The following is a 27,639-nucleotide window of genomic DNA, read 5'->3' as shown; positions in this document are numbered from 1 at the left end:
AACCTTTTCAAACCTTAAATGTCCTATCCCAGATAAAGATACTACCACATCTCATACCTGGTAACAATGAATAAGTCTGTCTTTGTGGTTTCTGTGTTTATCCCGAGAAATTGTCTTATATAAAAAAAATATTATAAAAACTTACACTGAATAATAATTTTATGACTATATAAAAATTTAATACTTACTAATTTGAGCCATATAATTGAGAATTATTCAACACGGGTTCTTGGAAAATAACACTAGGGAATGTATGTCTGTATATACACATATACACAAATATGTGTATATATATTCTGATATGAATAGGTACAAACATATGTATATATAATCTGATATACTGTACATATACATATAAACACACATAAAATCCATGATAGATGGATGATTTAGAAAATGATGTTAGCACAATATGACCTATGCCATGCTCTGATGAACCAGCCCCTATTCTTTATTGCACAAGCAAACTGTTCTTGTGCACTCCGATAATTCAAACGTCAGCGACAATTTGTCTCCGACATAAGAATCTCCCAAACCAATTTATGTTGGTTCTGAAGCCAGGTGGTTGGCAGGCGAATCTCTGAATAAATCAGTCTTAGGGGGAGCACGAAGTATCTGGCTGCCATCCTGGCCACATCCCTTCCTACCGGGAGACCATAGGCAGCTCAGATTAGCCATTATCCATATCGGTCTCCTCTTCTATGAAGTCTAGGAAATAATGGCATCTAGCTCAAAGGCTGTTGTAAGGATTCATGAACTACGCCTTACTAATCCATAATATATCTGCCACACAGTGTGTACTTCATACATGTTTGTCCTTCTTACGTTTGATATTATTATTACACGTGCAAACATGCTTTTCTCCATCATCATTACCCGGATAAAACTTCTGGCTCTTTCTTAAAGTTCATATTCTTTTTGTCTCTGCTTTTATCAGGTACAGATATAGATTCACAGAAATACAATGAGTGACAATTTGTGTTCTTGTATGTACAGTGGCCAAAATATAAATTGATAGTTTCAAGAAAAATGTAGACTGAATAATATCTCATGGGGTGAAAAAAGGGAAAGAAGATATTGTTTTTTAATGACCTGAACTTGAATAACATTCATTTAAAATAATGTAATGTTGGGGCACCTCGGTGTCTCAATAGGTTAAGGGTCTGATTTTGGCTCAGGTCATGATCTCACGGTTCGTGGGTTCGAGCCCCATATCAAGCTCTGTGCTGACAGCTCAGAGACTGGAGCCTGTTTCAGATTCTGTGTCTCCTTCTCTCCCTGCTCCTCCCCTACTCATGCTCTGTCTCTCTCTCCCAAAAATAAATAAACATCAAAAAAGTTCTAGAAATAAAATATGTTAAAATTCTTACACAGTGCCATCACCCTCCTTTTTTCTGCACCTCAAAACATTTATGCTTTTTTTAAAAAGTTAATTATTTTTGAGAGAGAAAGGTAGGGAGGGGCAGAGAGACAGAGAGAACCCCAAGCAGGCTCTGCCCTGTCAGAGTCTGACACGGGGCTCGAACTCACACACTGCAAGTCTATGACCTGAGCAGACATCGAGAGTCGGCTGCTTAACCGATAGGGCCACCCAGGTGCCCCAAAACATTTATATTTTTAAGGGATGACAATGCTGTTGGCAAGTGAATGCCAGACCAGAATAGTACTACTTGCCTTCTATCATGCAGAGGGTCGAAAAATAATTGTATGAAAATGCCCCACTAAACTGACTATAGCATAAACAGTTGTGTTGGGGTCGTACTGAGATAGTGTTCTCTTCAACAACAGAGTAGAGTGACCACACAATTTTTGGAACTGTCAGTAAAAGCGGCTGGACTATCAGGTTGATTGCAGTATTGGAGTCTTTTTAAGTCATCGAGAAATGATCATGAACTGCAGTCAGGGTCCACTTCTGAGCTCTATTTGCGTCACGTCATGGCAGCCTGTGGACAAGGTTTATTCTGAACTGCTCTCCAGAGGAGCTGGCATTGTCCGGCTGGGCGTGCTTCTGCCTGCCTGAAGCTCCCATCCTCCCATGAGCTGATGTTTCCCCTCATCTGTCTCATGGCTATTTTGGTAGTAATAATGAAAAGATGAGGGGTGTACTCAATCTGTAGAATTAGACCCACTGTTGCCACCTTGAGCTAAAATAAGATGGATTTGTCTTTTTTACCCTCTAGCCATTACAATAATGAAGGTTAATAATTTCTGTTTTTGATGTCTTTAATAAAAGGGTTATTTTCCAGTGTGTAATACATTCTGATATGAATGCCAATATATTCCCAAATTCCTTTAGATAGTTTAGGACATACTCAAAGCTGCTCTGTCTAGCTGTGGTTCCAACATGCCCAAATGATTGAGGGTTTCATCACTGTTATTAGAATTCTATCACAGGGCAACTAAAGAAGTTTTTGGGAGACAGAGGGAAGGGGAATTTAGACTAAATTGAAAACATATCCTTGCGCTGCTCTGAATGATGCTCTTGATTATTCTGTAGAATACTAGACTCTCCCTGTTCCTCTGTTTTTTTTTTTTGTTGTTATCTAGGGCTCAGTTTTTTTTTGTTGTTGTTGTTGTTATCTAGGGCTCAGTTTATGCACTGTTTTTTTTTTTTTTTGTTATCTACAAATGAAATGCACTGTTTTTTTTTTTTTGTTGTTGTTGTTATCTAGGGCTCAGTTTATCTCTTAATGATTAATAGTAATTTAATGAAGACTTACACTTATAAGTATGTTTAGGAAAAAAACAAAACCCCTGAGGTTTTAGTGCTGAGCTTTAAAATCTTTCATGTTACAACCCCATATTAATGAATATAAGAACAACTCAAACAACCGATTACCATAGCTGGAAGGACGCCAGTATATCCTTCTATAGTGAGTCAGAGACTTTGTTTAAAACAATATGACTAATCATGGGTTGTTTGTGAAAGTGTCTCTCAAGAAAGGCATTATGACACTGTTTCAAAGGAACAAAACAAAGATTTGGGGAGAGAAACTGGTGATTTTTTGGACACAAAACACTAGACCTCTTTTATCTAATGTGTTTTTTTGGTACTGGGTATCCTACCTTTCAACTTTTTCATTTTTGTGTGAAATACATCCCTGAAATATACCTTAATGCTCATTTTTTTGGCATGATATATACATAGTATTCATGAAATATCTGAAGATTACTCCTTGGTCCTGTTCTTTTTTTTTTTTTTTAAATTTTTTTTTTCAACGTTTATTTATTTTTGGGACAGAGAGAGACAGAGCATGAACGGGGGAGGGGCAGAGAGAGAAGGAGACACAGAATCGGAAACAGGCTCCAGGCTCTGAGCCATCAGCCCAGAGCCTGACGCGGGGCTCGAACTCACGGACCGCGAGATCGTGACCTGGCTGAAGTCGGATGCTTAACCGACTGCGCCACCCAGGCGCCCCTCCTTGGTCCTGTTCTAATAATACATATAAAAGAAGCAATCTTATTGAAAAAATAGGCACTTGGAAACCCAGAGAGGTCCTACGTACAAAAGGAAAGCCAAATATTTGTGGTAGTTAGTCACCATTATAAATAGATTTAACAGCAGCAAATCAAATGTAACATTAAATAATTATGAAATAAAAGTAAACATTTTGTAAAAATATGACACGATGGAGTAGAAGGTTAGTTCATGATGGGCAGATGTCAGAAGTAGGTGTTCTTAGAATTTAATGTTTCTACTTAATATTAACATTGAAACTTCAATTCCCTGTGAAAAGAATAACTATGTAGGATACTGGAGTTTTCTCTCTTTTCACAAAATAGCCAGACTGCCGTTACACATTATCTATTTCCCAAGCTCCAAACTGAAGGGAAAAGAACCTATTTACTCTCTCATAAAATAGGTAAAATTCTGTATTCCAGCCAAGAAACAAACTAAAAACAGAGAGGTGATCCACAGCCAAAGAATTATTTTCAAACTGTAGTAAGAAGGAACTGTACTCAAAATAGTCAACACCAATAATAACAAAAAATAAAATATACACACACACATTAAAACGACACCCCCCTGCAAAAAAATGAACCTTCCTACACCCCCCCAAAAAGCCTGCTTCTCAAGCTATTTTCATTATTGGCCATTTTCAGTAAGAAATTTCCTAAAAGTCAGCTGTCTGTGACAGTGGAGTGTTTATTTCTGGGTCCTTCTCATGGCCTGCTGGACAATTTTACTAAATTATAGTTCAGTAGCTGGACAGAGTTCCATGTACAGTTGTCTAACTGCCTGTGGTGTTGGTCAAGATTGGGTCAGTAGTTTTTGGTCGTCTTGTGTGTTTGGAACCTGAGTTCACTGTCTCGTGGTTCTCAGTGCTTACGGACTAATGAGCTGTGGCATCACTGTGAAGCTGAGATCATGCACCCAGGTAACAAGTCACACCTGAACATCTGGGGAGACAGTCACGTACTATTTTATCCAAAGTTGACAACTTTTCAGTAAACATTTGATCTGGAGTGCACAAAAACGTCTGTTTCTGTTCCATAACTGACTTTAGCATTTCTTAATTTTGCCTGTGGAGTGAATAGTTCGGTCAAGTGATGTGGCAAAACATGAAACATGTGAAAACAGACCCATCTCAAAGTATTCTAAAGAATCAAGGTCCTGATAAAACCGATGGCTTCATGTTTCTCATTCTAAAACTTTACAATAGTTGGTTACCATAAAAATATATAAACATATCTCAATGGAAATATATTGAGCACATTTACAAACACGAGGGTATTGAAGAAAAACTAGGGAACTTCACTCAAAGTTGTATAAATTGTTAAAAATGACAAGGTGACCACGCACTAAAATATGTATGTTTCAAGGGAGAAACAGCAGACGCCAATGGTAATTTTTCTGAAGTAAATGATGAACACAGAATAAATATCAGAGAGAAAAGAACAGCTCTTTAGGATATCAGCAGGTGCTTTCAAAAGCGAATTTAAGAATAAATACCTTTAAAAAGGGAATTCACCTTCCTTTTTTACTTCTTATGTGTCAGCCACATACCTGTACCAATATTCAAAAAGCCAATGCTCCACCGGTTCCTACACCGTTGAGTTAAAACTGCTGAGAGGCTTTTATCTTTGTACTCAGTAAGAATATGGTGAAATGAGATCATTTGGTTTCATACTTTAATTTTGCATCTTAACCTTCATTACACACTGTGAAACAGAAGAGCACCATTTCACTGCAGTCTGCCTGTTGACACATATTATTTTTGACCCTGTTTTTTCACTGTACCCTAAAATAGCATTATGTGGTAGGTCATTGGTTCCTGCCATTTCCAATATGTACAGCACTACCATATGCATTTCACTGTTTATGTACCTACTCCCCTTGGCTAGATTGTGAGCTTTTTAAAGACAGAAAGTATGTCTTATCGCTCTCCCAGTCTTTAATCTATCATAGTGCATGGCATGTAGTAGGTATTCTATAAATATTCCCTTAAAAATGTTCTATATATTCCTGCAATTCAACATATCTACCATGTTTTAAATTCAGAGTATTCTCTTCTGAGTCCTATTTCAGACTTGCCTTTTATTTTAAAATCAGGCAAACAGGCACTCCAAACTTGTTTCTCTGTGTTAAGCTAACATCGGCATTTAAAAAAATAATATGCCACTATGATTTTCACTAAACTAGGGAAGGTTATTTTGGAGCTGCTGGGACTTTAGATATTTGAAGTAGTAATTACTTCCTCCACAAATGTTACCTTTTACAGTCAAATACAGCTTTCCCGTAGCAGTTCAACTTTTTACTTAACGGAAAATGTCTTTTATTTACAATTTACCATACCATACTATTATACATAGTAATTCTCCTTTTATTTGTTTTGGTAGCACTGTAAAGTTGATGAGGCATTATCATAATAATGATAGTAGCTTACATTTATTCAGTATTTATTTTGTGCCAAGTGTTTAAGTCCTTTACATGAGCTTGAGCTATGTCAATTAATACCCACGTAAAATTTATGATTTGTGTGATTTTATATATCTCTATCTCTCTAGCTATGTATCTAGTCTTAGGTAATCTTCCAACTAGTAAGCAGTGTGGTCAGAATAATAATTCAGGGCAAACGAACTCCAGATTTTTCATTGTTCGTTCTTTAAAGATCTGATTATCCAGCAACAAAATTTGGTACCATATATTGCGTAATTCTAGAACCATGACCCGTTTTAGTGAAGTACTTGTGTTGCCATTATAAAGCAAGCAACATATGTGAGACTGTACTTAACTAAATGCTATCAAGTTACTGCAACCAAGACTCTAAGAGTATTTTTTTCCATATTGAACGGATAAGATATCAACTCTTACCTTATGATCGTCAGCATTTCAATTAAAACTGACTGCTATCACTTACAACTTACCGTAGACTTGGGTTTGGTTCCAAAACTGGCCACTGGGGTGGAAGATGGTAGGTCACTGGATTCGGTGTTAGAAGACAAATTTGTTGGCGCCTGATTCATTGAAATGGCGTCCGCTCCACTTTCAGATCCTGACTCCAGATCCTATCAGAAAAACGTATTGATATGAAAGGCATGTACATGCTCTCTGCATGCCTTTTTCCCTGCCACCCACATCTTTCCACCTTCTCCTTTTCCCAACACACACTGAAGATGCTAAAGAGTTGCTGACAATATGGGTGCGTGGGTGGCTCGGTCGGTTAAGTGTCCGACTCCGGCTCAGGTCATGATCTCACGGTTTGTGAGTTCGAGCCCCGCATCGGGCTCTGTGCTGACAGCTCGGAGCCTGGAGCCTGCTTCAGATTATGTGTCTCCCTCTCTTTCTCTGTCCCTCCCCTGCTCTCACTCTGTCTCGGTCTCAATCAAAAATAAATAACATTAAAAGAAATTTTAGAAAAAGTTAGTGACAACTGACACTGACACGTCACCCATAACCATGCACTATTTCGTAATAGCAACCGTACTCTTCAGAGGGTCTGATTTTAGAAAATACTGGTAATTCTTTGGTAATTAAACAGCTCATTGAAAATTGGAATGGGCGGTAGTGGGAGCTAGCTGGGGCACTGCACTTAAGTCAGGAGGTAGAAGCCCATAGATATCCCTTCCTCACTATATGATCATGAGAAACTCACTTCACATCCCTTATGCAACAGGGTCACTGTGAGCGTCAAATGAAAACACAGTTCTCATTTCTCCTCACCTCACCCTCTTCTACATGCCCATCAGACCTCCATGGTGACACCTACCACAATGGCTTGAAATCATTCAGCTCAAGTGTCTATCTACCTAATAAACTATGAGCTATATGAGGGGTAGGAATTAGGTTTTGACGTGTGTGATTCAATTCTCTCACTCGGAAATGGATGTTAATAGAGTTCTGGTTCAAGATGGTGACATAGGAAGACTCTGATATCACCTCCTCCATGGAACACACCAAATTCGACCTATTAATAGAACAGTTCCTCGTGAAGAAGAACTGCAGATTGACTGAACAGCTACTGAACAACCAAAGGCAGAGAGAATGGCAAGAGAACAGCAAGAGAGATGGATGGTAACCAAGGGAACCCCACCGCAACACTGCAATCTGCAGTGGGGAGGGATAGCACTGAGGAACCAGGAACAGATCCCTCCGTCTTTGGGCACAGAAAAAAAAAAAATTGTTTAAAAGAGCAACTGGCACAGAAAAGAGACTTCACCAGAAGTCTGCCAAGCTGCGGAGGAATTATGAGAAACCTCTCCAGGTCAGAGGGACCGGACAATGGCCTGGTTTATATTCCCATCCCACCTTAAAAGCCTAGACAGGAGCAGGGTCCAGACACCATAACAGGCAGGCCCAGTCATCTCAGGGAGCTTGTAACTTCAGCAAGCTCAGGGTCCACAAGCCCATGCTAGCCCTAGTCACGTAGACACAGAAAAGAGAAGTCAAAGTTTAAAAGGGCTGAGGCGCTGCGGGAATGTTCTCTCTCCTTCAACCTTAAAAGCCCAGGCCATAGCAGGATTTGCTTGCTGTGAAGAGGTTTGGAAACCATAAATGGAGGGTCCTGATGCCTCAGAAGGCAGGTCTTGATGCCATAACTGATGAATCCAGTCATCACAGGGAGTTTGCCACCTCAGTGAGCCCAGGGTCCACAAGCCCACAAGCCCAGTTACCCTGCAGTGTTGGGGCACAGAAAATAGGCCATGGTTTTGTAGGGGTTTTGTTATTTAATTTTTTTTAACTGTTTATTTGCTTTTGAGAGACAGAGCACAAAGGGGCGAGGGGCAGAGAGGGACACAGACCTGAAGCAGGCTCCAGGCTCTGAGCTGTCAGCACAGAGCCCAATGCAGGACTTGAACTCATGAACCTTGAGATCATGACCTGAGTGAAGTCGGACGCTTAATTGACTAAGCCACCCAGGCGCCCTGTTTCTTTATTTTTAAAATGTTTATTTATTTTGAAGAGAGAGAGAGAGAGAGAGAGAGAGAGAGAGAGAGCAAGTGGGGGAGGGGCAGAGAGAGAGGGAGACACAGAATCCCAAGCAGGCTCTAGTCTCTGAACTGTCAGCACAGAACCTGACGAGGGACTTGAACTCACAAAACCATGAGATCATCACCTGAGCTGAAGTCAGATGCTTAATGAACTGAGCCACCTAGGTATCCCTAAATTTTTACTTTTAATTAAATGTATATATGGTTTTTTTGTTGATGTTGTTTGTTTTTTTACTTTTTAAAATGTGTCTTGGGGCGCCTGGGTGGCGTAGTCGGTTAAGCGTCCGACTTCAGCCAGGTCACGATCTCGCGGTCCATGAGTTCGAGCCCCGCATCAGGCTCTGGGCTGATGGCTCGGAACCTGGAGCCTGTTTCCGATTCTGTGTCTCCCTCTCTCTCTGCCCCTCCCCCGTTCATGCTCTGTCTCTCTCTGTCCCAAAAATAAATAAACGTTGAAAAAAAAAAATTAAAAAAAAAAATGTGTCTTGTTGGGCGCCTAGGTGGCTCAGTCAGTTAAGCATCTGACTTCAGCTCAGGTCATGATCTCACAGTTTGCAGGCACTGACAGTTCAGAGCCTGGAGCCTGCTGCTGATTCTGTGTCCCCCTCTCTCTCTGCCCCTTCCCGGCTCATGCTCTGTCTCTCTCTCAAAAATAAGTAAACACTAAAAAAATTGTCTTGTCTTGTTTTAATTTTTTTCTTTTTGATTTTTTTCTTTTTTTTTTCTTTTTTCTTTTCTTTTTTCCTTTTCTGTTCTATTTTCTTACTTTCTTTCATTATTTTTCTTATTCTTTCTGTAAAGGCCATGATTTAAAAAAAAATTACTACCATATACAGTCATAGCTCCAGCCAGCCAGCAAAAGTCACTAAGCCCACGGTCTGCATAGGGGACACCATACACAAGACAACTCCCTGAACTTGAGAAGTAGCTGTTTCATCTAATCCGTAGAAACAAACACAGGAAGTCAAGCAAATGAGGAGCTAGAGGAATATGCTCCACAAGAAAGAACAAGAAAAACCCTCAAAAAATAACTAAATGAAACAGAGATAAGCAACATGTCTGATAAAGTATTTAAAGTAATGATCATAAAGATGCCCACTGGACTAGAAAAAAAAAAAAAAAGAATGGAAGATCTCAGTAAGACCTTCAAAAAAGAGAAAGAAAATATTAAAAGGTGAAGAAATAGAAGAAAAGAAAAGGTGAAGAATACAATAACTGAAATAAAAAAAAAACATACTAAAGGGAATCAACAGTACATAAGAGGATGCAGACAAATGTATCAGTGATCTAGAAGAAAGGATAATGGAAAGCAAACAAGCTTTGATGAAGGAACAGCAAAAAGAGAAAAAAATGTTTTAAACAATGAGGATAGATTAAGAGATCTTGGACAACACCAAGTGAACAAAGATTCTCATTATAGGGATCCCTGAAGAAGAGAGAGAGAAAGGTGCACAAAACTTTTCTGAAGAAATAATAACTGAATACTTCCTTAAACTTGGAGGGAAATAGACATCTAAGTCCAAGAAGCACAGAGAGTTCCAAACAAGATGAACCCAAGGAGTTCCACGCTATGGCACATAGTAATAAAATGTCAAAGGTTAAAGATAAAGAGAGTATCTTAAAACTATCCAGAGACAAACAGGAAGTTACCTACAAGGAAAAACCTGTAAGGCTATCAACTAATTTTTCAGCAGAAACTTTGTAAGTCAGAAGGGAGTGACATACATGATATTTCAAAGTGTTTAAGCAGAAAAAAAAGCCCTATGAAAAAGAATATTCTATTTGACAAGGTTATCATTCAGATCTTAAGGAGAGATAAAGGGTTTTCCAGACAAACAAAAGATAAAGGAATTTAACACCGCTATACCAGCCTTACAAGAAATGTTAAAGGGACTTCTTTAAGTGGAAAAGAAGTGGCTATAATTAGACATAAGGAAAATATGAATAAAAAATAATAAATAAAATATGGCAACATATATGTAAAATGTCGAAAAGGGAGTAAAAAGGAATGATAAAGGGAAAAAGAAAAAGCAAGATTTTCCTTCCTTCCTTCCTTGTGTTTGAACTTACATGACCATCAAATGAATATGAACTGCTATCAACTCAGAATGTTATATATGAACCTCATGGAAACCACAGACCCAAAACCTATGACAGATAAACAAAAAATAAAGAAAGCCAAACAAAACACTATAGATATTCATCAATCACAAAGAAAGCAAGAAAATAAGGAACAAAAAAGAACTACAAAAATGACCAACAGGCATTGCCAAATTGCCAAAAAAAATGGCAATAGGCATATACCTATCAATAATTACCTTAAATGAAAATGGCCTAAATACTTTAATCAAAAGATACAGAATGACAGAATTGATAAAACAACAACAACAACAAAAACCAAGACCCATCTATATGCTGTCTACAAGAAATTTACCTCACCTAAAGACAATTTACCTCACCTAAAGGCCAAGACCAGATAGTTTCACTGATGAATTCTACCAAACATTTAAAAAAGAATTAATGTCAGTCCTTTCAAAACCCTTCCAAAAAATTGAAGAGAAGGGATTACTCCCAAACTCATTTTATAAAGCCAGAATTACACTATTACCAGAGCCAGATAAAGACACTACAAAACCAAATGAAACAAAAACCAAAAAAATAAGCTATAGGCCAATATCCTTGATATAGATGCAAAAATTTTCAACAGAACTCTAGCAAACAGAATTCAAGAGCACATTAAAAGCACATTACATCATGTCCAAATGGTATTCATCCATGGGATGCAAGTATGTTCAATACACACAAGTCAACAAGTGCGAGGTACCACAATAACAGAATAAAAGATAAAAATCTTATGATCATCGCAATAGATGAAGAAAAAGTATTTGACAAAAATCAACAGTCTCTCATAATAAAAGCTCTCAACAAACTGTGCACGAAGGAATGTATATGAATATAATAAATGCCATGCATGACAAACCTACAACTAACATCATATTCTATGATGAAAAAATGAAAACTTTTCCTCTAAAATCAGCACCATGACAAAGGCGTCCACTCCCATCACCCCTCTTCAATATAGTACTGGAAGTTCTAGCCAGAGTGAGCGAGCGAGCGAGCAGGCAGGCAAATAAATAAATAAATAAATAAATGTATGTCATCCTAATTGGAAGCAAAACTGTCTCTGTTTCAGATGACATGATATTGTATACTATATACAGAAAACCCTAACAACTCACCAAAAAACTGTAAGAATTAAAAAATAATCAGTAAAGTTACAGGATACAAATGAAAATACAAAATCAGTATCAGCATATAAAAATTAATTGCATTTCTATACAATAACAACAAACTATTTGAAAGAGAAATAAAACAATGCCATCTATAATAGCACAAACATAATAAAATGCTTAGTAATATATTTAACTAATAAGGTGAAATATCTCTACTGTGAAAACTAAAAGACACTGATAAAAGTGACTAAAGAATACACAAGTAAATGAAAAGCTATCCTGTGTATGTGGATCAGAAAAATTAATCAATTGCAAAAATGTTCATACTACCTAAAATGATCTACAGATTCAATGTAATTCCAATCAAAATTTCAATGGCATTTTTTACAGGAACAGAAAAAAATAGTCTTAAAATTCACATGGAACTACAAAAGACCCCAAAGATCCACAGCAATCTTGAAAAAGAAGAATAAAAGTGTAGTGATCAAAACAGCATGGCACTAGCACAAAACAGACACACAGATCAATGGAACAGAACAGGGACCAGAAATAAGTCCATAAAGCTTTCTCAAAAAATTAAAAACAGAACCACCATATTATCCAGCAATCCCCCTTCTGGGTATATATCTGAAGGAAATGAAATCAGCGTCTTAAAAAGATACCTGTACTCCAATGTTCACTGCTGCATTATTCACAATGGGAAAGACATGGAAACAATCTAAGTATACTTTGACAGATAAATGGATAAATAAAATGTGGCATATGTGTATATGTATGTGTATATATATATATATATGTAATTTATATATATATGCATATATGTATGTGTGTATGTATGTGTGTGTGTGTGTGTGTGTGTGTGTATACGTATATGTATATTGAGAGAGAAAAAGAGAGAGAAAAGCGGGGAATCCTATCATTTGTGATAACATAGATGGCCTCTGAGGGTATTATGCTAAGTGAAATAAGTCAGACAGAGAAAAGCAAATATGGTATGATCTTACTCTTACAGAATCTAAAACAATGCAAATGCTTACAAACAGAGTAGAATGGTGGTTGACCTGGGCTGGGGGTGGAGGAAATGAGGCAGTCATGATTAGTGATTAAGTGGTGATAAACTTTCAGGGCACCTGAGTGGCTTAGTCAGTTGAGCATCAACTTTGGTTCAGGTTGTGATCTCACGGTTGCTGGGTTCAAGCCCCGCGTCCGGCTCTATGCTGACAGCCTGGAGTCTGGGGCCTACTTCAGATTCTGTTTCCCAATCTCTCTGCCCCTCCCCTGCTCATGCTCTGTCTCTCTCTCTCCCTTAAAAATTAATAAACATTAAAAATCTGAAAAAAAGAAGACACAAACTTTCAGTTATAAGGGGAATAAGTTATGGGATCTAATATAAAGCATGGTGACTATAGTTAAGAATACTGTATTATACACTTGAAAGTTGCCAAGAGTAAATTTTAAATGTTCTCAGCACACATACACCCATACACAAAGTAATTACGTGAGGTTATGGGTGTGTTCATTAATCTTGTAGCCATCATTTTGCAACATATATGTATACTGAATCATAATATTGTACACCTTAAACTTACACAGTGTTGTATGTCACTTATATTTCAATAAGGCTGAAAAAGAGATAAGAGAAAAAAGAGAAACAGTATAAAAGACATACACAACTAGAGGGTATTATGCTGAGCGTAAGTAGAGAAAGACAAATGTCATATGACTTCACTCGTATGAGGAATTTAAGACACAAAACAGATGAACATAACGGAAGGGAAGCAAAAACAATATAAAAACAAGGAGGGGAACAAAACATAAGAGACTCTTAAATACAGAGAACAAAGAGAGGGTTGCTGGAGGGGTTGTGGGAGGGGGGATGGGTTAAATGGATAAGGGGCATTGAGGAATCTACTCCTGAAATCATTGTTGCGCTATATGCTAACTAACTAGGAGGTAAATTTAAAAATAAATAAATTTTAAAAAATGAGATGTGAAAAAATGAAAAAAAGACATACACAACAATAAGGAAACTGCAAGGTAATACTTTAAATATGTGTGTGTGTGCACCTGTGTGTGTGTGTGTGTGTGTGTGTGTGTAAAAACACCCACCTCTAACCAAATTTCTCATGCCCTGAGTGATTTCAAATTAAAGGCTGTTTGTTTGTTTGTTTGTTTATTTTGCATGAAAAATACAAGTATTTTACCAGAAGAGAAATATGATTCACTAAAATTTCAAACTGAATCAATATCAAATTGACAGTCATAAATAGCAGGTAACTTATAAACATCAAGTGCATAGTCAGAAGTAGCAGGTAATTTATAAGCCATTTATATTTGACCTTTATAGTTGGCAGAACTCCTTTTGCCTTCCTGTTTATAATTTGATTAGGTGATTAACAGGGTAACCTCTTGCCTTTCTAACAACACAACAGTTCTGAGGCAAACTGAAAAATATTTTAAAAATCTATCATTTATTGTGTTTTTACCTTCTAAAGACAGTACTGTACAGCCATTACCTGCTTCAACATTCACTAGCCCTACTTGACAGACGATGTAGTTAAGTCTTAAGGGAAGTAATTTGAGCAAATTCACACTATGCACCAGGGCTGACATTAAAACTCACATTTGTCAGACCCCAGAGTTCAACCCCTTTAAGTAGCTACTGCGACGTTCTGCTGGGGGCGCTTAAAATACAACTACAGAAGTGATTTAAGGAGGGTCACAAATACGTAGTTTAGCACAATTCCTTATTACTTTGTTTCCTCTCTATTCACTATGAGATATGACACAGCGGCTCTCAGAATCTCTCACGTCCATTCCTTCTTTTCTTTTTCCACTGCTACCATACCCAAACTAAGTGGCTTCAAGCCCTGAATTAGCATTACTACGGCCACCTAATAATTGTGTTGTGACTCTGCTTTGTGTAATTCATCTTCCACATCATCTTCCTACTAGGCTCCATTCATCACTGTTACTCCATGCTTCAACTGTGCCAGACAACAGGAATATAAAAATCTTGGAATAGTTCCCATTGTGGGAATACAGTCTGATGTGCTATAGTAGAGGTGTATACACAGTACAACTGTGGCATAAAGAAGTGAGTAGCTAGTGATCCATTGGAGATACAGATCTGGAGCCAGCAAAAAGGGGCTCACTGGTGACCCTCACTATGAAGGAAGTCATGGAAGCCATGGTAACTTCCAGGGAGAATATTCTGTCAGACATAGAAAGAACTGAGCCTAAAATCTGGAGATAAGATTTAAGGGGCAAATACAGGGAGAGGAGCCACTGAAATATATTAAAAGTAACTGCTTGGGGTATAGAAGAAAAGGAAAGAGAGGAGCTAGAAGCCAAGGCAGCTGTGAAATCCAGGGAGGAGAGGATACTCAATTGTTTCAAATGCCACAGCTAAAGACTGAGAGGTTACTACTGGATTTTTCAGACATGAGATGAGTTGCAGAGAAATGGTAGAGCAGTGGACAAGAATTAAATCAAGGAATATATACTAGATGAAAAGGAGAATAAATCTTGGCTCACAAGGGAGGACATGGGAGGAAAAGAGAGAAGAAAAGGAGTACCTACGGATATTTACAGTTGTGAGGCTGCAAAGTTCCTGTCAATGGTCCATTTTCTCTGCCAAGAGGAACACGAGGATGTTTGCTAAAAGAAAGGTGTAAGGGTAGGTCAGGGTTTGGGGAGCATAGTAAAATTTCTGAATAGCTGCCTTGGATTATGGGAAAAGAACCAGGAAGACAAAAAAATGCTACAGAAACATGTTGGAGGTTCAGCTAAAGGTAGTGAAGTGACCCTGACTTATATGTTTTTTAAGCTTCTCTGTGGCATAGAAGAAATACTCCAAGATATTATCAATAGTTCCTTGTTTACACATTAACTTGAACACAATTAGCAACTTAATATTCAGAATACCTTGTTACTGGGGAAAAAAAATTCCTTGGCTATCAGACAAGGAGGTTCTGGTTCTGGAAATGGTGAACAATTGTGAGTGAACGATATGCCTCTTGGGAAGGGTTATAATACAGAAGAATGAGCATATATAAAGATTAATTGTCAGTAAACACTACTGCCTTCTCCATCCCCCACTCACACTGATCCCATGAGATGGGCCATCATTTATCAGCTCTAAGAGACTGGCACACAGTGAGTACTCGGACAAAATCAAGTTTTTGGACTCTAGAGGAGAAAACCAGATCCTGGGCTGCGGTGAACCACCAAGATATAGTCAATTTGCAAGTCTCTATTATCAAGGCAACCTTAAGTCTTTATTTGTATTCTTATTGTAGTGATTTTCCATCTTCAATCCATTCTTAAAGACTCCAGTCTATTATTTTTTACACCCTTAATCATAGGTAGAAAACTCACTCTAGCATTTTCTCATAAGTAATCTCAAACTGAGGTCACGGTTTGATTGTAGTCTTGTCTTTCCTGTTAAACTGTAAATATACAGTGGAGTGTTAGGGTGTGAAAGAGGGAGGTTCTCCTCTGAATCTGGGACAGTGATACTTGCTGGATGATCAAGGTCATAATCACGCTGTTATAATCCCCTTATTCCCTGGTGCAATTATCAAAAGAAATGGAAAGTGCCTGTGGAAAAAATTTTGATGATGAGAGACTTTTAAAATTAGCTTTAAATACCAAGGAACAGAAATAAAGAACAAGGGATGACCTAGAAAAATATAAAGACCAAAAAGATGTTTTTGTCTCTGAGGGCTTCAGGTTATGTCTTATTCATCTTTCGCCCAGTGCCTGGTGTGAGTACATGGGAGAAGGAAAGAGAATAACACAGTATAAATACGTGCTCTGTGCCAGATCTGTGCAATACATCTTAATATATGTTCTCTCATTTACTCCTTCCAACTAGCCATTAGATAGAAAATAATATTGCCTTTTTTTTTTTTACATGAACCTAAAGTTGAGAAATCACATAGTTTTCTTATATTCTTAGATATTCAGTTGTGGAGCTGGTATTTGAATGCAGGTCTATAAATCCCAAAGTTCATAAGGTTTCTATTGTATTAATTTGCCTATTCCAAGTATTTATTGAGCTGAAAACTCAGAAATGGATCTCAGTTTATAGAATCAACCATCGTCAGCAATGGTGGTTGTATTCCAGGAGACAGTGCATGCAATATAAAATCTGGTTTATACTTTAAATGGAGGCTGAAGATGTAGATGTAGGCAAATGCTAAAATTATTACCTGAATTTGTCCCTGTTTCTGTTTTGCCTTTACCACTGAACAAAGATACATGTCTACCAGATAAGAGCTGCCTTTCTTTCTGAGATGGAGACAATAATACAGAGATGGGTTGGTTTTTTTCCCCTAAATACATGGGGATTGAGGAAAGTTCAGTATAGATGGAGAGTATAGGGGAGAAATTAAAAAAGACAGGGAGATATTAACAATTCCCATCAGACAACTTCTAAAGAGAAAATGTATTCTATGGCAAAGAAGTACTAAGAAATGCCTCTTGTTGAAAAATATGGTTATTTCTATTTTTATTTTTTAAATTTATTTTAAGAAAGAGAGAGGAAACTGGGGGAGGGGCAAAGGGAGAGAGAGGGAGAAGGAGGGAGAGAGAATCCCTAGCAGGTTTCACACCACCAGCATGGATCCCGATGCGGGGCTCAAACTCATGAACCATGAGATCATGACCTGAGCTGACATCAGAGGCTTAACTGACTGAGCCACCCAGGCACCCTGGGTTATTTCTGTTTTTAAAAATGATAGAAATGAGTATAAAGATTCTACACACTTTTCATATGTAAAAAAGATTAAAACACCCCTTCTTGTTGGTCTTCAGGTTACTTTGATATTAGTTTTTCCATTGGGATCCTGTCCTACAAAAGTATGTGCAAGACACTACAGCAGCACCAGAGAAGGGGTAATTGATTCTTTCTGGAAAGACAGAAGAAGCTTAGGGCAATATTTCACCGTAAAGAAAATTGGAGATGGATACTAAAGGGTAAGAAATGATTATCCAGAAGATCACAGACAAAAACGAAAATTTCATTCTACTGGCTTTAAGTTGAAGTATCTAATTTATTTCCCTCTCTCCTTCCTTCCCCTTCCTTCATTCCTTCATTCCTTCCTCTCCCTCTCTACATCAATCTATCATCTATCATTTGCTTAAGCTATAGGATTCCCAATATGGTCAGCTAGAGAACGCAGTGTGGTGTAGCGGTTAAATGGCATGACTTGAGATGAAGATTCGCTGGGTACGTACTCCAGCTTTGACGCATATAATTACTAACTTCTCCGTCTTTCACTCATTTGAAAAATGTGAGGAATGAATGTGCTAATATGCATAAATCATTTAAAATCATACCTAGCATATACCAAGGTTAGTTATCATTTTAATTTGTTCATTTACTTTGAAATATTCTGCCCCATCGTCAGAGTTAAGTCTTGAATCACTTCAGAATCAATGATAGAGCTATACTAATTAGAGAATTTGATGCAGAATAGTTCTATTTTGGTAGCTGCTCCAATTTATGTATAGGATTTTACACCCTTTTGATCTTAGGTAAATATATAATCTCTTGACTTAACGTATTGATTACTGCATAGCAAAAGTAACAGACTAATTGAAAAGGGATTTATGGCTTAATTATAAGCAAATCTACCATCACATTTGCTAGATCTGCACAAACTAAGCCATTTAATATAGAGTAAATATGTAAAGTGCATACTCAGTCCTGGAATCTGCCTTTCAAGTTTTATTTTGAATGTCAGAATCTCAGAGGAGTGTCTGTCTTATAAGAAGTTAATGCAGTGTAGAATGAAACTCTCACCTCTGTCCTATTCGCTGTATTTCATGGAGTGAATTTTAGAGTGTTTTCAAGTTAATCTCATATAAATTATTTCTTGTAGTATGCCGGGTTAGTCCAGCATCCATTCATCCACTCACCCATCTACCCAAACATCCATGCATGCGTGTGTGCATGCAGCAAATATTTAAGCATCTCCTACGTGCAATGTAAATTTGTGAAATATTAGAAAAAAATATTAAACGAGACAGACATAGCATTGCTAATGGTGCTCATAGGATGTCAGAGAAGACTGGTAATGAGAGAAACAACTACAATAAAGATGATTTGATCTCTACGAAACATAATTTCCCCAGGTGACTCTCTTTCTTGTCTAGCTCATAATAACCGTTTCCTTTTTTTTTAATTTTTTTTTCAACGTTTATTTATTTTTGGGACAGAGAGAGACAGAGCATGAACGGGGGAGGGGCAGAGAGAGAGGGAGACACAGAATCGGAAACAGGCTCCAGGCTCTGAGCCATCAGCCCAGAGCCCGACTCGGGGCTTGAACTCACAGACCGTGAGATCGTGACCTGGCTGAAGTCGGACGCTTAACCGACTGCGCCACCCAGGCGCCCCATAACCGTTTCCTTTTTAAGCACACTTCTCTTTTAAATAATATTGCACGAAGCCCAGAATTATTTGAGCGATCTTTGCGGAACAGTATCAGGGCCACATTTAGGTAGGTAGTGCTACCATCAGAGGTGTTTCATTTGCAAGAGGCACTGTATGAAATAAAGAGGTAACATTCTCATGGGAAAAGAAGTGAAAAAGAGGAAAGCTCACAGGAACGTGCCGCCGCAGGTTTGTTGGCGTGCCGGACGGAGAGGAGCTGGTGCTGAGGGCATTCTCAATGTCCTGATCAAGTTGGTCCAGTTTCATAATGAGCAGCACCATGGAGTCTAGCCGCGCCCTATCTCGATCTTCTCTTATTTCCTGAGGAACAGAACATGTTGTTACTAAATCTGAAAGGGCATTTCTTGGAAAGAATAAAAAGTTCCCTGTTCTTCAATGTGACAAAAAGGACACTGAATAATAGGCAGCCTTCTACTCAAGGGGGAAAGGAAGTTCTATTCTGTATCATCAATGGGCTCTTCATTGGGAAGATGCTGACCTACTGCCAAAGAAGCATTTTACTTGAATTTTAAATATACATCTTCTGGCAAAAAGTGAAATGAAAAAGAAGTATAACATCAGTGAGTACTGATACACATTTACTACTTTTCTGTGAACTATTCTTGGGAAAAATTAGATGTTACTTTTTTCATGGTATAAATCAATTATGACATACTAATAACTGTGGTTAGGCATTTAAGGATCCATACAATATTTTTGGAAGAATATTTCTGAGTATAGGAAAAAAATGGGAAAATAATCAAAGGTGGCAGGATTCAGTCTGTACAGCGGGCAAGTTGCTTTGTTTGCTTTGTTGTATTTTGTTTTGTTTTTGCATGGCGCCATTTACCTACTGCTGCTTCAAGCTATATCACTGTCAATATTTCTTTTCAAGCTTCTTTTTTTTCACATTAAAAAAAAGCCCCCATAACTGTATATATTTTTGTAAATGATCATGGTTACTTATCCTGAATTCTTTATAATATTGAGATATATTTATGGAAACACTGTTGCTTACAGGAATAACTAAACCTTCTCATTGACCACAGAGAGTCATTTCCACATGACTGTTTACTATTCTTGCATATTCAAATCATGTCAATTAGTATTAGGAATTTTCAGATTCCCTGCGGGCTGTGCAAGGTATCAAGGTTGGATAGGGCATTGGGTTGGGAAAAAAAGGCCATGGAAAGCACAGTAAGGTTCTTTAGAAGCAAAATCTACTGAGACATGTAATAGACTCAGGGCTAGCCCTTTGGAAGAAAACTATCATGTGTAACTCATGTTGCTATCTTCTCATCTGTCTTTGATATTTACCTCGGTGAAATCAGCTTTGAAAGGAACACGAGTGGGGACCTCAAAGGGAAAACATATCACAACAGAAGCCTGAGGGATGTGGGTACAAGGGAGCAGGTGATGGTATTGGAAGTGAATCAGACATTTTATTTTGTTGTGGCATTTTTTAATCCCCTAAATTCTCTAGCCTTCATTAGGAAGGAACCCCAAAGAACAGGGACTAACTAGGGTAAATTTCATGGATTAATCAAATTCTATACAAGTCTCTGTACCCCCAATAGCTAGAGCATTATTTCCCAGATGTCAAACAGTTGGCCTATTAAAGTGTTCAAAGAATCATTAATTAGGGTAACATTCGTAAATTATTTGGGTAAGCTGAACCTGTGTTTGGTTTAACAGACTAACATCAAATTGAAAGAGCTAGTCCTATTTCCATAAAGACATCCAGTTTGAGAATAAGTTAAGAATTTTTTTTGAGTTGTATTACTTACTTCAGAATACTATGCTGTGATTATTACTTAAATTTCCTTTCATTGTCCCTGCTGTCTACAACATATAATGAGGCTTTGACACAATTACAGGCTCTTGTCATCATAAAGTTTTATGTTTTATGCTTTATGCTTGAGAGTATCCAGGATATTTGCAAACAGACTTGAACCTTACTATATATCATATCCTTCACTGCCACAGAACTTTGTTATAGTCAAAAGAGCATTACAGTAGAATCCTGCTTCTACCTTAAAATGAAGTCCTGGAAATATTGGAGATTATTCTAAATTTAATTCTCTTCTAAATACCCAAAACATGGAAAACCTGACTGAAAGAAGACTCAAAGTCCTCTTAATTACTTCTCCAATGTATTTGCTTGTATAATTTCCTTCTTTTTAAAACCAAAGTTGTGTTTGGCAAGATAATGTTCTTTGCATCTCTACATCCACATATGTTTTTTCTGTGTGATTTTAATTTTTTTTTTCAATGTTTATTTATTTTTGGGACAGAGAGAGACAGAGCATGAACGGGGGAGGGGCAGAGTGAGAGGGAGACACAGAATCGGAAACAGGCTCCAGGCTCCGAGCCATCAGCCCGGAGCCTGACGCGGGGCTCGAACTCACGGACCGCGAGATCGTGACCTGGCTGAAGTCGGACGCTTAACCGACTGCGCCACCCAGGCGCCCCTCCCAGTTATAACATCCTCAAGCACAAAAATTGTGTTTTTCTACCTGGCAGATGAGACAAGTTATACATTGCACATGCAATATGTTTTCAGGAATAATAGTAATGAAATCAATAGGAGCCAGTGAAATAACAGCTCCCAAAGCCTTAGAAAGTGTATCTTGATATTTTTCCAGCTACTAAGTTAATGTTGGATAAAGCAGTATGTCCTGGTTGTCCTAGACCTACCAGCAGTGGTCTCAGAAACAATTTGTCTTTGAATTAACTGGATGCTGAGATTGTGCTTTAAAAACATTTTTAAATCCATGGGCTGAGCATCAAATTATTTCAAATGCTGTGCCAAAAGGAATAAAACCAAATGGCCTTGGTCTACAATATTCCTTTAGAGAAATAAGCCTATTGATTTCGCCTTCCTTCCTGGATGCTTCCTTATTTACTATCTATTACATTCAGCATCAAGTGTCAAGTACACAGACCAGTCTCCTGTGTTATACATCCATAAAACCTCACAAAATAGAGTGGACTACAATCAGATACTTTGGATAAATTTTACTGTCTTTGTTTTTAAAGCCCCAGATATTAATATTTAACAGTTCTAACCTTTCATATGTCCATGGCTAAACTCCAGCAAATAGCTCATGCCTGAAAATAGAGCTGCGTATTTGCAGGTTTTGGCTAGGTTGACTTCTTCAGTGAAGCTTTTATTTCATGCTGTCTCCATGGTCCACGAAGAGGACCTTCTTTAATAAGTAAAGCTGCCTATTAATGAAGTTCTCAACATTTCAGTACCTTAACCCCTTCAAATCAAGGCCAAGATGCTAAATTCTCTCCCTTCCCGTCTTTCCTTCCTTCTTTCCTGCAGTCGTAGCTGTTCTGGGCCAAGCACCATTAAAGGGACAAAATAGTCACAAGTGGATAAGAGATTTAAAAATTCCTGCTTTCTTGAATATTATAGTCAACCATGAGAAGACACAACAAAAGTTAACAAATTCATAAGTAGGATGGTTTCATACAGGAACAAGTGTAAGAAGCAAATAAATTGGGTAAGAATCTACACAGTCACTGAGGGGGTGTCCCACTTTGTATAGAGTGGTTGGAAAATAGTTTCCTGTGGTTGGAAAATAGAGCTAAATCATGATGGGGAGAAAAAGAATGGGGTAGAAGAGAGATACGAAGATGAAGATGGAGATGGAGAGAGACAGCAAGTGAGAGAGAAAGGGAGAGAGAAAGAGAGAGAGAGAGAAAGGAAGACAGAAAGAAAGGAAGAAAAATGAAAGGCAAAGAAAAAAGGGGAAGGGAAGGGAAAGAAGAAGAGGAAGAAGGAAGGAGGAGAACTGGGAAAATAGTACTGCACACATCTTGGATGCTAGACTGGAATGAGCTGGATGAATAAGAGGATCAGATAAAAGGTGGGGGACACCAGGAAGGGAAGTGAGAGTGAAAGGAATGAATACTAGAACAATGTGCAGGTGAATATGAACAGGAGTCAAAATATATATTGTGTCATGAAGGTCACTGTAAAGGTCAAATTTATTCCTTGCAGTGGGGCCACTGGCAGGATGTAAGCACATGAGTGATTTCCTGTGTATTTTACTTTTAGGATCCTCACCACATACTGACAATCAAACATTTTTGGAACTTCACGCTACTTTACCCCCAGCAAAGTCAAATGGCTAATACATACTAAATAGTTCAAATTAACCTAGGATTATTTTCTAGTCCTAGTCCTAGTTCTTTTTTTTTCCCCCTGAAGTCTGAATTGGACCCACATTATGGTAATTATAAGGAAATAACAAATTTAAGAGTACATCTATCTTGATGAGCACTGAATAATATATGGCATTGTTGAATCCCTATATGGTACACCTGGAACTAATATAACACTGTGTGTTAACTACACTGGAATTAAAAAAATGATATGCTTTTATAACACGGCCATAAATATTTTGAGATCGAAGTGAAAAAGAAGACACTGTCTGAGGAAGCTGTTTCTTGGAAGCAGGGAGTGGTATGTTAGTAAATGTTTAGAAACTAGATACCAAATGAAACAAAAGTCCTCATGTGTAGCATGTGCCATTTTTTCTGTGACGTAAATATTGTCATAGCTGGTTTCAAGCTACCAACAAGACATTATTGAACTCAGAACAGGAAGAGATGCCACCAGTTTGCTCTTGTGAGCTTATGCGAGCTGGTGCATATTTGTGCCAACACATAGTAGGAGTGGGGATCAGTAGGATGGAGAGACATGCTCAGAATTTGATTCAAATAGAAGCATTGCTAGTTAAATCGACAGTTGTAATTATGGCTTAGTCAACATAGTAACATATTGAAATAATGCATTTTATTTATTTAATGCATTTATTTTCCTTAACTTTTGCTCTTGTTGCCCAGGTAGAGTTCAGTATAAATTGTTGACTGAAATTTAGTGTTCTTCTGGAGACTTCTTTTTTCCTAGAAGCAGCTCACGTATCTGCCTTCTTTGCACTATCCATTATTTATGTTTGTAAAATCCCTTAAAATTCATTATAATTAACATATCTTCATATGTGTATTTTCACTTAAACAGGTCAAACAGGGGTGCCTGGGTGATTCAGTCAGTTGAGTGTCTGACTTCTGCTCAGTCGTGATCTCGTGGTTCATGAGTTTGAGGCCCACATTGGGCTCTGTGCTAACAGCTCAGAGCCAACAGCCTGCTTCAGATTCTGTGTCTTCCTCTCTCTCTGTCCCTCCCCCACTCATACTCTGTTTCCTCTCTCTCATAAATAAATATTTAAAAAAATAATTAAAAAATAAGTCAAAACATATTTGAGTAACTCATTATGTACTTGGGTACTTTCTCCAAAATTAAGACTTTAGAAATCTAGAGCTCTAGGATCATGGCTATTGGTTCCACGGTGTTCTGACTTTGCAGCTGTAGAGTTTTAAATCCAGATCACTTTTCCATTGACAAACTGAACAGAGTAGAGCCCATCTCTCCCCACTCCTTGCCTTGGTCTTTTTCCAATACTCCATTTTGCTTCCCTTTCATGGATGCAATTTCTAATTCAATGCCTATTAGGCATCATTTATTCTCTCCTTAACTACTGCAACCTGTTTTTCATTCCTTCTAATATACAGAAACTATGTTTTGGAAGAGTAGCGATAACCACAATTAAATGCAAGAAACTTTTGCATCTAGACAAGTCCTTGTACGTTTTTAACAGTCTTCACGATGTTCATTGGCCATCTCCTGTGTCCTATGCACTGTTCCCTAGGAAGCTACCTATTTCATACTTGTACAGTTATAAGGTTGAGAATTCTGCCTTCCTTTAACTTCCCAGTTTCTCCCTCCAAAAATAGACAGCATAAAGTAGTGTCTATTCCATGAAAGAGCCTTTCAAATATTTGAAGAACTACGTTGTGCCCATTTTCTTCCTTTTCTAGGTGAATCATACTCAGTCCCCTTAATGATTTCTCATACGACATGTTTTCAAATCCTCATTAGTTCTATTTACCCTTCTCTGAAAATGACATAATTCTGTCATTGACCCAATTAATAGTCAGTGCCGAGAATTAAATATACTACTCTACACGTTCTCAGACCAGGGCAGAGTAGGCAAGTATTTCCCTATGTTCTATATACCCTCTCTAACATAGCCTAAGAATTAAGTGCCTGTTTAGAACATAAATAGGCTATTCTTAATAGGATTGCATGATTTGCTTTTTTAATGAGGAAAAACTATTTAGTTGCCTGTGAGCTGACCTTGAGTCAATGGTGTGATATATGTCTCCTTTTCCCAATATCTGCCTGTGTAGCACTAAGAACAGAAACATCCTGTTGTCGAGAGACTGTAACCAGCTGTTGTCAAGGTACAGATAATATATATCACAGTTGTGGAAGAAATTTCCAGTTGTATTTCTTTCAGAAACACGTCAGTGGATGCTTAGGCAAATTTGGAGAGAAACTTCTATTCAATTCGATTTGTTGTCAAAAGCCTAATATGGCCAACCGCATGGTTTTCATTGGAAAATCTTGAAGATGTTCCTTATTTACTCCCAAGAGCTATTTAGCCCCTGAGCAGTGAAGTCATTTGGGTCACAATGGGATCTGGGGGAGATACACAGGGTTTTTAGGGGGTCATTCTCTCCAGGTCTCTGAAAAGGAATTCGTTGAACAGGAGACTCCACTACCTTCTTTCCTTCTATCTGGGGAAGATAATTCCAAGCTTCCTCTTTCCCAGACGCTCTTTATTGAGCAACACAGGACACAGCACACACACATGGAGTGGGGAGGAGGTGAAGATTACCAGACACTCTACAGATTGTGAAGTACAAAGAAAAGGATGCCTCCCCTAGAGACGCAGGGGCACCGTTTTCCTAATGCCAAGCATTTGGAAGAAAACCAAAAAAATGCAGTAAACCACCTGAATGCTTCCAAATAGTGGACATTTGGCTCAGCAAATATAGCACTGCCTGAATGTTCTGCTTGTCAACGAGTTGTGGCATCACATAGACAGCCATAATAAATTAAAGGCGAGGCCAGGAATAGAACTAAGACTTCCTGATTCATAATCCAAGGTTCTGGCCCCTACACTGTCTTTGATTCCATACGCATCTTACTGGCATTCTGGGCTGGTAATACTCCTTGTTCACCCGTAATAGAAAGGGACCTTTTAGCAAAAGACTTGGCCCGACTTCATTCTGAATTATTTGATCTGAGGCCAGCTGGATTAGTATGAAATCTCATATTAGTGTTATACATTTCATCTGAAAATAAATTCCTCACTCTAGACTTTCCTTTCTTAAAATAATATCCTGCTTAAAGAACCAGAAAGTTATTCATTTTTTTTTCTTCAGAAGCAGTGAAGATTTTTATCTGAATAGCTAGTCAGGGGCTAAAGATAATATAACTATCCTATGTTAGAATTTCTAGGCAAGTTAAACAAGTCAACCTTAATTTTTATACTGGTGCATTTCAAGATGAAATTTGTGTGGATTAGGTAATAAAACAAACCAGTAATTATCTCCGATTTGCCAGATACAGTCTGTTCAACCACAAAATCTTTGCATGTTATCTTAATAGTAACATGTGCCAATATCATTTTAGTATCAGATGATAGAGGGTGATCTAATACCCTCATTCAAAGTTACTACAAGGAATCTTTGAACTGGTATGTAAATTGTGGCTTTTTAGTGTTTACCTTCACTTCCTATGTTATCTCCTTCCATTTACAAAGCATGGTGAAGAAAACGGGTTCCTCCTTAGCTTGATTTTTAAATTCCAGTGAGGTTTCAAATAGAGCATTTTTAAACTGGGACTTCTGTAAATTGCTTACAGAGTCTCCTGCATAGACTCAAAGGATATCTCTGCAGCTGGTCCTAAGGAGTGCTCATAAGTGGCAGATGTGAGTCAGGGACAGAATTGTGTGGGCAGAAATTCTTCTCTATTCCAGGGAAATCTGAGGATGACTTCCTCCACTAGGTTTAAAGGTCCATTTTGGGGAGTGGGATATGATTTCTACTTAAATAATTTGGTAGGCATTCTGGAACCAGTGTTTACTTTAAGTGGTAAAAGTGGAGACTGACTTTCATGGTCACTTAGCACATTTTATAGACACAAAGTCAACCTTTGTGGGTTATATATTCTGTATCATCTTCCTACCTGATATCTGCAAATCTCTGCAGTTTTTGTTACTTTGGCTTTTTTGTTTTGTTTTGTTTGTTTTACAATTCTCAGTAGCTCTGTCCTTGGGCTCAGCTGTTAAAGGAGGCAGGACTTTTCCTGATGTGAAAACGTGAGAAAAACATCTACTTACATTAAAATTCCATCAACTGTTTTCAGGAATATTATGATGGTCTTTTTTAGGTGTGGATAACAAAGAAAGACAAAAGTAAAAATTTCTTCCTCTTCCATAAAAATTTATATGACTTAATTTAGAAAAAAGTCTTGCATTGAACCTGGCTTCTGTTAAATTTTCTAGTTTTACCTCTCACATTCTTTCTGATAATTCCCAGTGTTCCCCAATGTCAGTCATTTTGAGGACTACTGCTACACTATTCTTAATATTTTTCTTTAATTGGATT

The 27,639-nt window shown here is 37.9% G+C and overlaps 1 protein-coding gene across 1 annotated transcript in view; it reads right to left on the bottom strand.

Annotated features, from left to right (window-relative positions):
• The window catches only part of DLC1 (DLC1 Rho GTPase activating protein), a 443,051-nt gene that overhangs the window by 315,709 nt on the left and 99,703 nt on the right, over positions 1-27,639 (bottom strand). Inside the window, exons 3-4 of the mRNA XM_030312240.1 lie at positions 19,279-19,428; positions 6,370-6,510 (exon numbers count right to left, since the gene is read on the bottom strand). Of these exons, the coding sequence (XP_030168100.1) occupies positions 6,370-6,510; positions 19,279-19,428 (291 nt within the window). The remainder of the gene's footprint in view (positions 1-6,369; positions 6,511-19,278; positions 19,429-27,639) is intronic.

Source organism: Lynx canadensis, chromosome B1, assembly GCF_007474595.2.
Source record: "Lynx canadensis isolate LIC74 chromosome B1, mLynCan4.pri.v2, whole genome shotgun sequence".
NCBI classification, from domain to species: Eukaryota; Metazoa; Chordata; class Mammalia; order Carnivora; family Felidae; genus Lynx; species Lynx canadensis.
The sequence above is the reverse complement of the archived record's forward strand: the minus strand, read 5'-3'. Positions and strand labels throughout refer to the sequence as shown.